Consider the following 17,379-nt stretch of genomic DNA (forward strand, 5'->3'; position numbering starts at 1 on the left):
AAAAAAAATTCGGACAAACTGAATGTAGCTGACTGAGAAATTTGCATTGATTAAAAAATTAAATGAAAAAAATACCACGTCGTTTTTTGCAGAAACTTAAATTAAATTATCTAAATTCCTTTGTAAGCAAAATCTTTTTTATTTGTGCTACAAATGGATTTTTAGGTTTGAAATACAAACGGTAAACTTAATATGGCTCGTATTCACATTAAGCTTTTAAAAGAATAGTATATCGAATGGGTGTAAATGAAACCGATCTATTTCATTTTGTATGACGTACGTTTCACTTGTCTCTGAAAAATGATCACTACACTAATCCAAAATGTTACATTTTTAACGTAAAAATGTCTAAGTAACGTTACATATTTGTTTCTTGGGTAATTTTAGAGATTTTAATCACACGTATACATATATGTATAAATAATAAATATTGCAGATGATTCATTGAATAAAGTGTTGATCAAAAAGTGTAGCTGTTGTGTATTTTTATTATATTAAACTCATTCCGAGTTAAAATGAGTGAACATATTTGGAAATATTGTGAGTACCAATTTATTTATTTAATACGAAAAAAATGTTGAATTAAACTAGATAGGGTGAACGATAATTTATATATTTTTTAACTAGTACTATCTGAAAAATGCCTCTCCTTTAAAACTCTCCCGCATTCTTTTTCTGTAACTCAATGACACAAGTTTGAAGTTTTTTTGAAGGATCTCTGTTTAATTCTTCGTAGTACGGTAATTGTGACATGCGCTGTAACCACATGATCACATTTCGATGGGCAATTTGATCCATTGAGCAAATTTCTGTCAATGATTCAGTTGCGGAGAGACATAAATCGACAATTGTCATTTTGTCACCGCAAACGTATAAAGAATTTTCCAAAAATCGTTCCATAATATCCCATGCAGTTTGGATGTATTGAATACGATCTTCTGGCATTTCACTGGATTTGTTGTATAATATGGGTTCATATAAAAATCTCATTCTGGCAAACAAATGTCCAGAGTCAAAATGTAGACGACTGTCAACTAAAGAGCGTTTTACCAAGTCTTTCGGATACAATCTGTCGGTTTCTCCAAACTTTTCACTTAAGTAAGTGCAAATTGAATGACTGTCAGCAATTACAACATCATTAAAAATCAGTAATGGAATGGTGTGCTGAGGATTAACCTGATGTTTTATCATATGGGAAAACATTGATTTCGATTTGAAATAAAACGAGAAAATTATGATAATAACCTTAATAAACTCCGCATTTTTGTGCTCAAGCCGCATTAAATCTATAACTTTCCACTCTAATTCGACTTCTAATTCCGCGGCAGATACAAAATTGGCTTCTCTGACATTGCTCAGAAAAAAAAATACAATAAAATTTGACTATATGCACCGAAATGTTATCTATAACTGACCAAAAATATAGATTGCAACGTATTTATAATAACACTAACACTGCTATTAATGCATATTTTATAATTTGTATAAGGATGAAACATGTAACATAGCCTTGGGTGCAAGAGTACTGAATCGATATCGTTAAATTTTACACCATCATTTACAATGTTATCGAAAAGAATTTTCAAAGATGTAGCTATTTTGAGATGGAAAACTATGGTATGCATAAACACAAATATTTTTTGTTTTTTTCATAAGTTTCAAACAATTTATTAATTTTTTTTTATATTTTTGAAAAATTTGTTGAATCTACACGAACTGTTCATCACTATATATAGTAATATTATTAACAGTAACAGTTATTTGGGTAAATTCATCCGTCGTCGGTCATATGTTGAATGTCAATTTTGAGGACGGATTTGTGTATAGTTTCAGATAAATTTAACGTCACAATGGAAAGAAAAAAGAGAAAAAATAGCGAGTTAGAAAGTTAACTATGAATTAAGATCAAAGCTAAGAAAAAATTGATTATCAAAATAGAGTCATATTTTTATCATCGAAAAGTGATTTGATTCGTAATTGAGTAAAAGCGTTAACGCTGAATTACCTGTTTGCTGAGAGTTCCATTAGCCTCCAAGCCGATCTGGGATTCAGATCTTCTGGATCTCTGCACAAAACCCAAACATAGTTAACTCTCATCACTTTTTCAGGATCGCCTTCGACAACTTCGTTCTTAGCATTTCGTACGCACATTATTTGCTGGGTTTGAAATGTTACTATGAGTACAGGTCCTTGTTCCATAACCTTTCCCATAGCCAAATCAATATTTTCTATGTCCAATATTTTTGAATCTAAATAGAATCCGGCTTTTTGTGCTTGGGCAATTGGTGTCGCAATTATATTATATGTACTTTCAAAGCACCAATCTTTCAATATTTCTAAATCACCGCGAACCATTGCTTCTAATATATTTGGTATGATATCATCTTCGCAGTCTCGTAAAAATTGTTTTTCGTTAAAATTTTGATCGATTTTACAAATTTCTGTAAGAGTCTCCGATAGTTCAGTTTTTGAAAATAAACCACCCATAATATCTGTTACTTTGTCAGTGAGGAGGCGGGAAGCTCGGATCATTGGATTTTCAGATTCTTCATATTTCATTTTCCAATCCAATACTTTATTCACATATTGGTTATTATTTTTAAAATTTTCCCACGACTGATAAAATTTGGAATCTTTGTGCAATTCGATGCCAGTATCTTCGGTATTTGCTTCAAAAATACGGCTATCACTTGATAAATCCATTTCTTTTCGTTTTCGTAGTTTGACTGGACTTTCGTAAACCTTTCCTTGAATGCTTTGTGTATCAATTTCTTTCTTAACAATTTCCGATGCTTCTGAAATACTTTGGAAGGCATTTGTTTGTCCAATTTTTTTTCCTGTTTCACTTATCGTTTCTCCAACGCCTTTTGCCGATTTGGATATTTCTTCACTCCATTGACCAGCCTTTTTACCTAATTCTGTTCTAGCAGCCTCGTCAATGGCAGTCGAAACCTTTCCTTTCAATGAATCTAGATGGTCTTTGAACACCTCGCCACCCTTTGACGCTTCTGATTCAACGATATTAAATTTTTTACGCGCTGATTTCAATGCATCAGATTGTTCAAGTTTTTCGGCTTCTTCACGAAACTTTTTTATGTTCTCTTTCATCTCTTTATTTTTTTCAAACTCATTTTTTAAATTAGTGACTATCCGCGAGATAAAACTTGGCCGTGCCGAATAGTTTAATTTTGAAATATGTTGTAAATGTGTGCTCTTTAATAAACAACTGCGTTGAGTTCGATACACTATCGGTACTATACTCAGAACTCGAGACATCGTTGATTTTTCTAATTATTATGGATAGAGATTTCTAATGAAAGAAAAAGCAAATAAGAATTGACTAACAACTCATATATTTCCATTAAATAATAAACTTACTTAATAACAATCGATGAACGTGTATCGCAAATAAAATTTTCAATTGTTCATTCTGTTACATCAATGATATATTCGATTACATGTGAATAATTCGTGTTGACAACTGGCAAATCAATTTGACATTTCACATGCCATGCTTTCTGATTATTTTATGTTTCTTAGTCGTTCTTAGTACTTTGTCCTATCATCATTTTAGAGTGCGTTCTGCCTCACACGAAAATAGAATAGCGCACACAATTTTTTAAATGGACTGTTAATTGATTTTTTTTTTTTTTTTTCATTTTATAAGATTTCAGTTATTAGAAAAATTACATCTTATTTCAGAGATTATGTTATACTTTATTCATACTATTAAGAATTATAATAAATTCTCAGATGCGCATTTCGAAAGCGAGTTTCATATTCAGTGAGTTTTAGATAAAACTGAATTTGTGAACTTTATTTCGTTTCTTTCGTACAATTCAAGCAAGGCCAAATACATCTGCGATAAAGTCAAATGAATACTGATTTTTCATATTCATATAGGTATCAATTGCATTAGAAATTTGATCGATTTGTTCTTCGTTTTACGCTTATGATTAACTTCCATGAATATCTTAAATATTATTTCTAGATGATTGAATTACACTGCATTTGTTAATAAATTGAAATTCAGAAATAGAAATAGAAAACCGATACTTTTGGTAACACATTTTTTCGATCGATTTCACAAACTTATAAATAATTATGGGCAATATGGGCATAATAGGTCCTAATTCTCAATAATTTTATATACCATTCGCATTGGTTCTGCTTCATAAGCAAAAATAAGATGTTAGCCTTTGCATCAACTTTCATATGCTAATAATTGGATTTACCTCACTTTCTTTTTCAAGATATTGACTAGAAATGGCATTGCTATGTTATTTAAGATACTTTGTTTTATCAACTGCATCAGAACATCGTTGAATAATATGTCATATGTATATCTATTTAGTATTTACACAGTATTTTATGAATGCTTTTATCAAATATACGCGATAAATATTTGTTACCATAATAATCATGGAGAACGGCAGTCCTCCGAATGACGCAATACCAATAGTGTATGTATTTGGCGTCACTTCTATATATTCACCAAAGAAATATTCGCGACAGCTGACTTTTGGAAAAGCTTTTAGAAGAATATATTAGTAGAGCTTGCACTCAGTTGTCAACCGTAGCTGCTTGTGCAAAATTGACAACAAATACGCATACACAGAATCGGTGTCAGTACTAATACGTTTGCGATACAGCTATATAGTTCGCTAGAGCTGTGTCAACACAGCAGTAGTAACGAAAATCTTTATTGTCTTTAATAGGTGGCGTATTGTTGAATTTTCAACAAATATTTTCATAAAAAGAGTGCTTCACGAGCTACAGATTTACATTTTGCAGTCATTACAATTGTAACGTTAGATTCTAGCATTACCAGTAATAGATATTTCTATTCTTATAACATTACTGGCAATGCTTCGTTACAATAATAATGTGTTACTCAACGCTGCCGCTAATGTCAAAAATCTAACATTAATAATAAGACTTTTTAATACAAATTTAAGTTGGAAATATGTATATTTACAATAGATGGCGTCTGTGTCTGCTCTAAGCTCATCATTGAAATTGCTCATCAACCCAATCAATTTTAATGCTGAGCTTGGAGCAGACACAAACTCCATCTATTGTAAATATATTTTCAACTAAAAGTTCCAATAACACATTGTTATTGTAACGAAACATTACTGTAATGCTATTACAATTGTAATGTCAGATTTTTAGCATTACAGTAATATCTAATACAATTGTAGTAGCTATTACAAACATTTATGTTAATGTAATGGTTAGTAACATTACAATTTTAATGCCGGTAAATCTGTATCACCAGCGCCCACCGGTGGAAACCATTTTGATAAATTGGTTCAATTCTTAGAGATATTTGTTTAAACCTACACATTGAAACGAAATTTTGGAGTATTTTTTTATTTAATTTATATTATATCATCAATTTCAATTTTTTAGCCATTTTCATGTATCTTTTTCATAGAGAAAGCTAACTCAATATTTTGTGCATGTATCTGAACATAAGCGTCACTCAGATCTTTTTTATATTTCCAGTATTGCGTCACAATTGTTAGAAAATACGTTTATAGATAATAAAAACAACGATGCTTGTTTTGAATTTCAATGCGTATTCAATTACTCCTTTGTCAACTGCATAAGCAATTACTCTTACACACTATATATATTCAGTTTTTGTTCGGTTAAATTGTTTTAGTTCTTATTCAATGTTGTCAGAAGCATATTGATCGCTTGATCTGTGTGAATTTCTTTGAATCGATCGTGTTGAAATTTGGAATTATATTTCGATAATAAATGTTATAAAAATGAAGCCGGAATTATATTTGGATAGACGTAGCCCACCAGTTCGAAGTGTTTTAATGCTTATTCAAGCGCTTGGAATTGAAGTTGAAGAAAAAATCATTGATTTATCGAAAGGCGAACATTTCGGTGAAAGTTTTTTAAAGGTTATATGCATTTAAAATTAGTTACCTTTGAACACAAAGAATTAAAAATGAATACTTTACAATTATTTTTACGAATTAGATAAATTCATGCCACACGGTTCCAACGTTTAGAGACTCGAAAATAACGCTGACCGATAGTCATTGTATTTTGATATATCTATGTGAGAACTATGGAAAAGGGAACAATTTGTTATGGCCATCGGATCCATATCAACGTATTCAAGTTCTTAGCAAACTTTTTTATTCTGGAACTTTGTTGTTTCGTCGGGATAGCGATGCAATTGTAGTTTATTTTTTTTGAAAAATTATAAAATGCATTGCCAATAAACATTAAAAATTTCATTGTAGGGCCAAATAATCATCAACAAACTGAAAAAGGAACAAGTTGAAGAGCATGCGGTTAAATTTCGTGAGCAGTTTGACATTTTGGAAAATTTCTTAACTGAAAATGAATTCATTGCATGTGACACAGTATGAAAAAATATATTTTATTCAAAATTGCTTTTTTAAATTTTAATATTGGTTTTCACCGAATGCCACAATGTTCAATTCAATAAGACAATATTTTAATTATTTTTCATTCTTTTTCTCATTTTAGATGACAATCGCCGATTTTTCTGTAGTTACTATTGTTTCAACAATGGATATGATTGTTCCAGTTGTGGTGGAAAGTTGGCCGAAACTCCATAATTGGTGGTTCAATCATATGAAAAAATTGCCATTCTATGAAAAAGTCAATCAAGACGGCTTGAACGCTCTCAAAGAATGGGCAAAACAAAGTACTGATTTTAAAATCAACATGTAAAAAGATCTTAATCTATATGTCCGTAGGGGACATAAGCTTGATCCAATTTAATAAGATTATAAGAATATATAATTTTCTTTTCTTTTTTTTTTCATCATTATTTTAAAACTTTTTACACACAAATTAAATTCGATCAATAAAAATGACAGTTGAATAGTTGGTTATTTAGTTATTATGTGAACGACACCCAAAGAAACGAAAATTACAATGGCACACATACAATCAAAACATTGTTCATTTATTCATGAAAATGTATCTTTACTAATACATTGCTAGTGTAGTATCTATTTTTGTGTTTGACATTTTTACCAATTTTGACACCTAAACATTCAGACATTTTCGAGTTGTACAACGATTTTTACATTCATTTAGTTTGATTAAAAAACATGGCGTCGACACTACCAAGTCCGACAAAGGTATTTCACATTTTTTTGATATATTTACAGAATTAGTGAAAAATGATTTTGATTATGTTTATTTTTGAAAAGTTGAAAAAGTTACCTATATTTTGATATGAAAATTGTAGTAGTGTCACTTATGTTAAATGAGAGAAAAAACAATTCAAGTATCTGTATGAGAAATACGATAACAATTGATAAAATTGTATTGCTATCACTTATATTATTCCATATATATTCAAGAATTACAAATAAATACAACAAATGAATGTTTTGAATCAAACATTACCTTTGCTAAAATTATATGATTTCCAAACCATTTGCCACAACACGTTCTTTATATTATAGACTTAAAAAAATAATAGGTTTTTGCAAACAAAAGTTTCATTACACTCTCATTCTCAGCATTCAGCTGTGTTTGATTGAAAACATTTCCTGGCAAGAATTTATGTTAACTCCCATTATTGACGAAGATAAAAATGAAAAAGTCCTTTTCCCTGAAATGTTTTTTTGCCGATAGTTCATATTATTTTCGTTTTGTGAACAAATGTGATTCTTTCATAGGTTGCTGGGAAATATAATCCAATATATGAAGCATACTATAAACAAATTGATCCAAATGGTACAGGCACAATCGAAGCAGTAGCAGCAGCCAAGTTCTTAAAAAAATCAGGGTTGAGCGATGTTGTTTTGAGCAGAGTAAGTATATTGGTGTGCGTTTGATAGACAACAAACTTACCTTTAAAAAATTATAGATATGGGACCTGTCCGATCCAACAGGAAAAGGCTATCTCGATAAATCTGGTTTGTTTGTTGCTTTGAAACTAGTGGCATTGGCTCAAACGGGTGATACAATAAACATGACGAATATTTTCAACGAACCATCAAATCCACCAAAAGTTGTATGTATATTTCTTATGAAGTTTTGAAATAACAGATATTTAAACACTAATTGATATCATTTTCAATATAGGGTGAAATACCAAAAATCGTGGTACCAAAAATTCAGGCGGTACCTGCTACGAACGATGACTGGAGCATAAAGACAGTCGATAAACTAAAATATGAAGAATTATTTGAGTCACTTCAACCAAGTAATGGTTTACTACCAGGTATGGTCACTTCAACTAGGGTAATAAACTGTATTTATTTGAATGAAAAGATTTTATTTTAAGCTAAATATCATTTCTATTAGGTTTTGAAGTGAATGATTTTCGTTGAAATAAAAGACAACAAACTTTTATATTTAAAAAAAAATGAAGACAAAACCCATTTAAAATTACATTGATTACTTCTTGTTAACGATTCCATTTTACTGTTACACTTAATTGTAATGTTGGAACTTTACTGCGAAAAAATTCTGCAATATATTAGACATTTATATTTTTGACACACCAATTCTATTTTTCATTACAGGTAATAAGGTACGCAGCGTATTAATGGACTCAAAGTTACCATTAGACGTCCTTAGTAAGATATGGGACTTGGCCGATCAAGATCGAGATGGTAGTTTAGATAAACATGAATTCACTGTTGTATGTATCTTTTTATTGCTTTTTTATACTTATACATTAGGGTGTTTCCCATATCTGTAAATAGAAAAATGGTATTTATTAATTTAAAGTAGGCAAAATTCTATGTTAGTTAATGGCATTTATACAACGAAGCGATTGATGTTAGCACTTCCCGAAGCAAAAAACTGTTTTCAAAATCTAATGATACTTACAATGGAAAAACGCTCCGTTTGTACTCCCGCACAGCCATCTCAACCAAATGGGAAATGACTTTTTTTGTGCATAACTAACCCACATATTCGGGATAGCAGTTACGTAACAAATGTTACTTATGATTTATTTTATTTTATTGTATGGTATTGTGATGATTAGTTGGCTGCTATTCGAACTCGGGCTCGGATATGTCCACGTCGTTATCGTCGTCGAAGACGGCGGCATCGGCGTTGATTTGATTCCAATATCGGTTGATTGCAGCAGGTATTGGAAGCCCAAGCAATGTCCATAGTCCTGATCAATCGAAAAAATGAATCTTTTTTTGCGATCATTCAATCACATTGTGTATCAATATCCTTACCTTTCAGTAGAATGTTCTTAGCAGCCACGACGTCACGATGCCAATTCACGGTGCATTCGAGGTCTAATTGCCATTTTTTGTAGTAAGGTTTTACTCTTGACATTAGCTCCTCTTCTATTTCAAATGCTCCGTTCAATGTGCGTTGTAACTGTCGATATGTAGATGTATCTGTCTTGCCAAACTTAGACACAATTTTGGCTGGAAGCAGTGTTATGGCGTTGCGTATGCACCGACACATCTTGAATTTGGCCGATTTGGGTTGGTTTTAGAATCGGCACATACATCTTGCGTCTGTTTGAGATGTTCCCCATTCGTCCACCGGCACGACAACAATGTATGGTCGCTTCTTAGCGACCATGGAATAACAGAGTCGGTTCCTTATTGGTGATCTTGTTCACAAATCCGTCGATAGCTTTGTTGCTCCTAATGTATTTGTCCAAGGCGAGTCTAGTGTACTTTGCAGTCGAGTAAGCTTCGATTCCATGTTTGGTCATCTTAACTCGATGCTTAATATAGCTCAGCCACTGTGAACCTTTTGGTGATGGCATCATTGCGTACAGCTCACGATTCTCTCGATCTTGTCTTTCTTTCTCGATGAAATTTTTCGTGAATCGCTTCGCCTTTGCGTTTCGTACGTTCTGATGTGTCTCCCAATGGAACTGCTTGCTCTTTTTAACAAAGTTGATCTGCGAATAAATCGAAAAAAAAAACAAAAATAATTAGTGAACTTAAACACAATGTGCATCATTGTATTTTAGTATACTACACATACTTCTTTGCAAGTATCAATTTCATGTATTGTTGTGGTATTCCAGTTCCGCATGCCTGAATCTGTACCTCCCAATCTTTTGAATTTGCCCGCCTTCAACATGTCAATGATGTCCAAGCGACTGGTGCCCGATTGTGTGTTGCTGGTCTCCTTCTTTTTGGTGGAATACTGCAGAGACACAGCAATTCCATCGCTGTTTATCGAAAAGTCAAATTTATTTTTGCGGCGCACAAACCACCGAATTTTACGCATATAAAAATACTGATTCCATATGTAATCTTTATTCTCGTTGAAAGCCGTTTGTGAAATATTTTTTCCACTTGGTTTTCCGTCTTCAGTTAACTGTTTCGGAATCAATTTTTGAGAAGACAAGATCTGATACATACTCGAAGAGTCGATTTTGAAGTGCGTACGCCGAAAATCACACATCGGAAGTACTACCAAATTGCGAATGCACGGTAGATATTCCAAATCGTCGAGCATTTGTTTTCGTTTGATGATCCACTTTCTTTTCTTACCCTTCGGTCTTCTGTGCTTTCTCTTTTTGCGTTTCTTCGGTGGCTCTTGATGTGCTCGCAGCAAATTAAATTCTTCTATCTCGCGTTGCATAGATAGATACATCGGCACAGCTTTGAACCAATTTTTTGAATTAGTCGTGAGATCATGTAGGTCGATTTCCGGGAACACATTCAACTTATTGACGATGTCATACAAAACTCCGCACCGATAAAGTTTATTTGGGTCACTAGCTGGCACTTTGATGACCTTTTTCAATGAAAAAAAGGGAAATAGATTAAAGTCATTTTTATAAACATTTGTCAATGAGTCAAAAAAAAAAACCATTGTAAGCTTAAACAATATGAACCATTGAAAACTCAGTTCTTTTCATGATTTGAATAAACATTTTCAACATACCTTTTCCTTGAGAATGAGTTTAACCACACAGAAAGAAAATATCAGCCGACGCTATACGCAAAACCGACTGGTACGTGCGCTCATTCGTTTTTACATCTTTTACATCTATTACTATACGATTTTTCGACTGTGCGAAGATACGCACAAAGAGTAACGAATCAGTCGAAAAATCGTATGGTCACTAGATGTAAAAGATGTAAAAACGTATGAGCGCACGTACCAGTCGGTTTTGCGTATAGCGTCGGCTGATATTTTCTTACTGTGCACACAGTCGATGTCACTTGGCAGGTATTTCTCTTCAATGGCTTCATTTGTGTTCATCTGAAACACTTTCATCTTCAGATATTGGGTTATGTGTTTATCCGGATGTGTTTGCGAATTGGTGACATTGTTGTCTATGTATTGATTGCATAGATGTTTGAGGCCATTACCGAAATCTTTGTTGCTGGGCCAATCAAAGCGATGGACCTCATCAAGACCTTCCACAATTGCCTTGAATTCTAGATCGATTGGTGGAATTTCTTTTGCTGGTCCACGGGGTTTCCGTTTAGTCTTTGATGGTTCCTCTGGCTCCGGCTTTGGCTCTGGCTCTGGCTTTGGCTTCGGATTTGGTGTTTTGTTCGGCTTCGGCTTCGGTAGAAAATTAATTTACAATTGTAAATTACAATGGAATGAAAAAAGAGAAAAAAATCAGTTAGAATGGATGCGAAAATAAAATGAATTTTGAATTGAAATCAATATATTAATCAAAATAGAACTGTAAAATCCATGTTATCCATAGTTGATTTTAGTGTATAATTACATTTGTTGGGTTGTGCTTTGCTAGCACTTGACTAAAACATGTGTTGATCTTTTCTTCCCCGCTATTGGCAAAGAAGCTGCAGTCACCATTGTTGATGCCTACGTTCATATGCCTTTTGCACCTCTAATAAGAACAGCAACGAACCCAAATTGCAAATCATTGTAGCCTGTAGACTTAGATCAGTTATTTTGCCGATCAGTTCCTGCTGGTATGGCGGCCGAATTATTGATTTTAGTGCACATTTGATCGTCGTTATCTCATCTTTCTTTTCTCCCTCAGCTGGTAGAGACGGCTTGTAACGATTTGCCATTTTTCTATTGAAAAAAAAAAAACACATTTATTCGATTTAGTTTAAAAACGAATACTATTGAATTGGCGATATTTAGACATTTTCATTGATCCATATCGAGATTTTTTTATAGAAATTTACGAATGAATAAATCTCCCGCACAAATATGCACACACGCACACACATGTTTTAAATTCAATTTTTTCGAGCGACAACAGAACAAGAATCTATCTCCTTTTTTGGTACACACACAAAATGATGCAGCACACAAAAATGACAAAAATCTTCGGATTGATAACAATGGCAGTGATTTAGAGAAGAAAACAATGTAACGCATACTATTGAGTATTCAGATTCAATTTGAGCCCAAACAATAACTGTTTCTCTTCTCTGAACAATGGAACCAATTCAAAATGGGTATCACCGCTTGAAATGAATTTCACCACCTCACGCAACAGAATTATGTACTGCAGAATAATTGTGAAATTCATTACTTTTTTCATGAAATGATAGGTTCAACGTTAAATAATTATTAGAGTACTTAAATATATTTCACATTATAAATGGCTTATATTACGTGCTATGAAATAAAAATGAATTTCACAATAAGTTGGAGAATTAACCAATATTTTTCACGGTAATAAAATGATTAAGTTTACTCACACTGGTGACTTCAATTCAACAATTTGTCAATCGATTGATCAAGTGTGGAAATTTGGAAAGTGTTCGGATCAAATCGATACAAAATGCACGTATATCGAAAATAATGTGATCTCGGTATGAATGAAGCGGCGTTTATGACATTTCGAAAACCAATGAAATGATCGTCAAATGTCATAAGGCTCGGTTCACATCAATAATACTAATTCAATATTAAGACATTAGACAATTTTTGCTTTAAAGGGTTTTTTGCTTCGGGAAGTGTCAATATCAATCGGTGCTTCACATTAATGCTACGACTTAAAACAGAATTTTATGCTCTTTAAATTGAAACATACCATTTTTTTAATTATAGATATGGGAAACACTCTATTATACATAATGTAACATAATTTTTTTATATTATTAAAAAGGCCATGCATTTAGTTTACCAAGCACTGGATAAGCGTGCAATACCGCAAGCACTGCCGGCAGAATTGCAACGTTCTGCTAGAAAGGTCAGTGCTCCAAGCGATAATTTTGTCGCAAATTTTGATGTTGCGAACATTGGACCACCCCCAATACCACCATTACCAGCTGTTTTTAATAATTTGCCACCGGCTATACCACCAATGCCACAACCAAATTGTCAGAACAGTGTGCCATCGTTTCTGGGCTCTAGCTCTCAGCCAGTTACTGATTGGGTCGTTAGTTCGACTGATAAAGCACGCTATGATATCATATTCGCTAAAAGTGATCTAGATAAAGATGGTTTGGTGTCAGGTGGCGAAATTAAGGGTATATTTGTACAATCAGGCATACCGCAGATGTGCTTGGCACAGATATGGGCATTGTGCGATACAAATCAGTCTGGTAAATTGACAGCTGAACAATTTGCTCTTGCTATGTGGCTAGTTGAGCGCAAGAAAAAAAATGGTATAGAGCCGCCCAATGTTCTGGCCCCGAATATGGTTCCACCAAGTAAGTTGTTAAGTTTAAATATTATATACCAACCTATTTGTGAGTGGCAAATACACATTTGTATGTTTATAATTTTAGGCCTTCGTACGAATAATGTTGTTAATTTGGGTGATCTAATCGCACCGGCAGCGGTACAGCCAATCGAACCACAACGTCAAGTCTACACAAATCCAGAATTGGAAATGATTGCAAAAGAGATTGAAGAATTAGCCAACGAAAGACGCCAGCTAGAGAGCGAACTTGTTCAAAAGGAGGCAGATATTCGTATAAAAAATGGTGAAGTGCGAAATTTGCAAAGTGAACTTGATACATTAGTCGCCACATTGAAACAACTTGAAAATCAAAAAGGAGAAGCACAAAAGCGACTAAACGATTTAAAGGCACAGGTTTGTCATCATTTAATTTCGAGCTAGTATTTGGCTTCGAATGTATCACCCATTCAGCTGAAGTGATAGTAATGAGTAATAGTTGTGATCATGTGATAGCAAATTCCAACAGTTGAGAATTTGAAAATTGGGCAGTTGAGAATTTAATTGAAATTCACTGTTGTCGATGAATTTCAGATGGCTTTTGAAAATGTTCCTTGATATTTGCGAGTTTGCACATTTGTGTGAGTGGTGCTGACAATGAAACCTTGAGAATTTGATCAGTAAATAGTTATTTGAAGCATTTTTATACACTTTGAGTGTGAACATGATGAATTGTTCGAGATTGCTTTCAATTAAAAAATTTGTGATGAAGTTCACATTGCAATATTCTAATATGCATATATTTCATAGCAAAAACACTTAATAAATCCTATCATTTTTGTCTGAATGAAGTGTCTATTCAATTCGATACTAAATACAAAATTCCTCTAAATTGGACGCAGAGAAAAAACCGGAATATTTCCAAAAAAATTAATTTATTTTCTTATACACAAACGTACGTAGGTTGCTCCATAATTTTTTTTAAAATGGTACTTATAGTGTTGCCCGATGTAAACCATTGTCATATTCGTAAAGTTTGATGTTTTGGTATGTATTCGTGCCCTGAACCTTTTGTCGTACGAACGCTATTTGTATTGTTTACAGTGACTGGTAAACTGCGACTCAACAAAAAAATGAATTTTACACGTGAAGATTTTCGTAAAATGATTTACTACGATTTTCGAAGTAAATTATCTCAACAACAGTGTTTCGATCGACTTCATTTGGCCTTTGGCAATGAAGCACCAACCCTTCAGACAATTTATAACTGGTACCGAGAATTCCGTTGCGGTCGTAGTTCGCTCAAAGACGAGTTTCATACAGGTCGTCCAAAATCGGCTGTTGTGCCACAAAACATCGATGCTGTCAGAAAACTGATTATGGAAGATCGTCATGTGACCTACCGTGAGATTGAGGCATCTTTGGGCATTTCATCCCACAGCATACATACAATTTTGCATGAACATTTAGCCGTAAAAAAGATTTGCTCTCGTTGGATCCCACATAAATTGACCGATGAACAAAAAATGGCTCGTGTGAGTTGGTGTAAAGAAATGCTCAAGAAATTCAATCGTGGTGCTTCAAAAGACGTTAATAAAATCGTCACTGGTGACGAATCGTGGATATATGCCTATGAGCCCGAAACGAAACAGCAGTCGACTGTATGGGTCTTCCAAAATGAAGATAACCCAACGAAAGTTGTTCGAGCAAGAAGCACTTCGAAGCGAATGGTCGCCTATTTTTTCGGGAGAAGTGGTCATGTGGCAACCGTTCCACTAGAGGATCGTAAGACCGTCAATTCTGATTGGTATACCACCATTTGTTTGCCCGAAGTGTTTGGTGAAATAAGAAAAAACAACCACCGTCGCAAAATAATTCTTCATCACGATAATGCGAGCTCTCACACATCTTTTCAAACTACTCGATTTTTGACCGGTCAAAACATCGAACTGATGGGTCATCCACCGTACAGTCCTGACCTGGCACCCAATGACTTTTTTTTGTTCCCAAGCGTGAAGAAAAAACTACGTGGTCAACGATTTTCGACACCAGAAGAAGCAGTTGAAGCGTTCAAAACACACGTTTTGGAGATATCAGTTTCGGAGTGGCACGAATGCTATGACAAATGGTTTCATCGAATGCAAAAGTGTATCGATCATCTCGGGGAATATTTTGAAAAACAATAAAACCATTTTCGACAAAAAACAACTGTGTTATATATGTTTTTAAAAAAAATTATGGAGCAACCCTCGTATTGTTATTGTTTATAGCAGTTCGTTACTTGTTGATATAAATTTTGAAGTAAAAAAACTATTTTCCAAATGCATTTTGTAAAGTCAAATAATATGAAAATCACATTTAATCCAGGTTGCCAAAATACGTGAACAATGTCAGAAACAAGAAGAAACGATCCGTGAACAAGAGACGGAATTAGATTCCAAAAGAAATGAATTGCAAAAGTTGAAAGACGAAGAATCATCACTAGAAAAAGAGTACGAAGATAACAAGCGAAATTTGGATAGATTGTCCAAAACTCTACAAGAAACACAGCTGCAAATATGTCAGATAAAGTCCTTAGTTACACAACTGGAGGAAAGTCAACGACAAATGAACGATGCACTTGCTGTTTGTAAAACAGCGATTGAGGCAAACGATCCAAGTCAAGCCTCGTACTTCTCTCTGAAAATTGAACCAGACTTTCGAGAGGCCAAGAAAGCTTTGGAAGAAAGAACGGTATACATTTTATATATATTTTTTTTATTTTGAAAATAAATATTAATTCTCTATAATTAGGAGCCGACTTCTGACCCATTCAATGATAAGGCGAATAGTTTTAGTAATGGAACAGATAACGAGTTCAAAACAAATAAATTTGCTACTACATTTGATGAAAATAACAGCAGTTTCGGTGGTTTTGATGATGGTTTTGGTAGCAGTTTTTCTCCAAAAACAAATGATCCATTTGAAAACTCGGCAACACAAGATCCATTCGGCGACAAGAAAAATGTAAATACAATTTCCCATGATGTGAGTATCGTTAATTTCAAATTTAAAAAATAAACATGACAAACTCCTTGCTTTACGTTTTTTTAATTCAATAGTAGTAAAATGTAGTTAATCTATACACTTGTACTTTGGTTTTGATTGCAAATTTGTTTAGCCCAACAAAGACGATTTTGGAAGTGATCCATTTGCTATATTACATGCACCGACTTCAGCTTCACAAATTCCAAGTCCAGGTATGCTGGAAATAAATTTCAATAAATGTAATTAGTATTATAACTGCATATTTTAATCGCCATAGGTTCACATTTGGGATCAAAATCTATACCACCACCAAGACCAGAGTCTCCCAGTCCTGCATTGCCCCCAAAAAAAGCAAAACAGCCCCCACCGCGTCCTGCACCACCGCGACCATTGCAGGTAATTTAATGATATCAATCATTGTCATTCATCATTCATTTGACTAGGGTTCTAAATTCAATTATAGGGTCCAATCACACCAAAACACGATACTGGTTTTGGAAACAGTGGCAGTGGCTTCGCTAATTTTGCAGACTTTGACAATAAGGTTGGTACTTTTCCAAAACAGTGCCATGTTGGGATTAAACCAACATGGGGCTAGTGCTCTTCTATCGCAATTTTTTTAGCCATGATTTATAATTTAATATTTTATTACTAACGATTTATTTACAAATGTTTGAAAATAGTTTTAATTATCTTATGACAAATAAAATAAACTGATCTAACAAAGTTAGAGATTATACTGTGGATAGAAATATATTAGTGCAGATTTGCCATCA

At 33.6% G+C, this 17,379-nt stretch overlaps 5 protein-coding genes across 7 annotated transcripts in view; 2 read left to right on the forward strand and 3 right to left on the reverse strand.

Annotated features, from left to right (window-relative positions):
- Positions 1 to 594: 594 nt before the first annotated feature.
- On the reverse strand, positions 595 to 1,555 carry LOC116339325 (glutathione S-transferase 1-like). Its single transcript, XM_031765145.1, has 2 exons — positions 1,551 to 1,555; positions 595 to 1,345 (listed from the first exon to the last, which is right to left on the reverse strand). The coding sequence occupies exons 1-2, from the start codon at positions 1,553 to 1,555 to the stop codon at positions 652 to 654; spliced, it is 699 nt and encodes a 232-aa protein (XP_031621005.1). The 3' UTR covers positions 595 to 651.
- Positions 1,556 to 1,650: 95 nt separating this feature from the next.
- Positions 1,651 to 3,514, reverse strand: LOC116339225 (mitochondrial import inner membrane translocase subunit TIM44). Of its 2 annotated transcripts, none has more exons than XM_031764978.1 (3): positions 3,379 to 3,514; positions 2,006 to 3,310; positions 1,651 to 1,726 (listed from the first exon to the last, which is right to left on the reverse strand). In XM_031764978.1, exons 2-3 carry the CDS (start codon positions 3,274 to 3,276, stop codon positions 1,708 to 1,710), a joined length of 1,290 nt encoding a protein of 429 aa, XP_031620838.1. In that variant the 5' UTR covers positions 3,277 to 3,310; positions 3,379 to 3,514; the 3' UTR covers positions 1,651 to 1,707. The 2 variants fall into 2 exon arrangements, with proteins under 2 accessions (XP_031620838.1, XP_031620839.1); XM_031764979.1 differs by having other exon boundaries at positions 2,006 to 3,287; positions 3,379 to 3,508.
- A 2,109-nt stretch (positions 3,515 to 5,623) lies between these two features.
- On the forward strand, positions 5,624 to 6,948 carry LOC116339232 (glutathione S-transferase E14-like). The gene is made up of 4 exons (XM_031764989.1): positions 5,624 to 5,921; positions 6,001 to 6,204; positions 6,270 to 6,392; positions 6,520 to 6,948. The coding sequence occupies exons 1-4, from the start codon at positions 5,781 to 5,783 to the stop codon at positions 6,724 to 6,726; spliced, it is 675 nt and encodes a 224-aa protein (XP_031620849.1). The 5' UTR covers positions 5,624 to 5,780; the 3' UTR covers positions 6,727 to 6,948.
- A 49-nt stretch (positions 6,949 to 6,997) lies between these two features.
- LOC116339228 (epidermal growth factor receptor substrate 15-like 1) overlaps positions 6,998 to 17,379 on the forward strand; it is a 24,436-nt gene continuing 14,054 nt past the window's right edge. For both annotated transcript variants that reach the window (XM_031764985.1, XM_031764986.1), the window contains exons 1-12: positions 6,998 to 7,142; positions 7,689 to 7,823; positions 7,880 to 8,026; positions 8,098 to 8,236; positions 8,541 to 8,659; positions 13,061 to 13,607; positions 13,686 to 13,993; positions 15,944 to 16,309; positions 16,370 to 16,603; positions 16,737 to 16,815; positions 16,881 to 16,999; positions 17,067 to 17,147. In XM_031764985.1, coding sequence (XP_031620845.1) covers positions 7,113 to 7,142; positions 7,689 to 7,823; positions 7,880 to 8,026; positions 8,098 to 8,236; positions 8,541 to 8,659; positions 13,061 to 13,607; positions 13,686 to 13,993; positions 15,944 to 16,309; positions 16,370 to 16,603; positions 16,737 to 16,815; positions 16,881 to 16,999; positions 17,067 to 17,147 — 2,304 coding nt within the window. In that variant the 5' untranslated portion in view covers positions 6,998 to 7,112. The remainder of the gene's footprint in view (positions 7,143 to 7,688; positions 7,824 to 7,879; positions 8,027 to 8,097; positions 8,237 to 8,540; positions 8,660 to 13,060; positions 13,608 to 13,685; positions 13,994 to 15,943; positions 16,310 to 16,369; positions 16,604 to 16,736; positions 16,816 to 16,880; positions 17,000 to 17,066; positions 17,148 to 17,379) is intronic.
- LOC116339230 lies at positions 8,996 to 11,014 on the reverse strand. Its single transcript, XM_031764988.1, has 4 exons — positions 10,897 to 11,014; positions 9,985 to 10,746; positions 9,213 to 9,898; positions 8,996 to 9,145 (listed from the first exon to the last, which is right to left on the reverse strand). The coding sequence occupies exons 2-3, from the start codon at positions 10,600 to 10,602 to the stop codon at positions 9,560 to 9,562; spliced, it is 957 nt and encodes a 318-aa protein (XP_031620848.1). The 5' UTR covers positions 10,603 to 10,746; positions 10,897 to 11,014; the 3' UTR covers positions 8,996 to 9,145; positions 9,213 to 9,559.

The sequence above is a fragment of the Contarinia nasturtii genome, unplaced genomic scaffold (genome assembly GCF_009176525.2).
Source record: "Contarinia nasturtii isolate CC-2019 unplaced genomic scaffold, AAFC_CNas_1.1 Cnas_scaffold_493, whole genome shotgun sequence".
NCBI lineage: Eukaryota > Metazoa > Arthropoda > Insecta > Diptera > Cecidomyiidae > Contarinia > Contarinia nasturtii.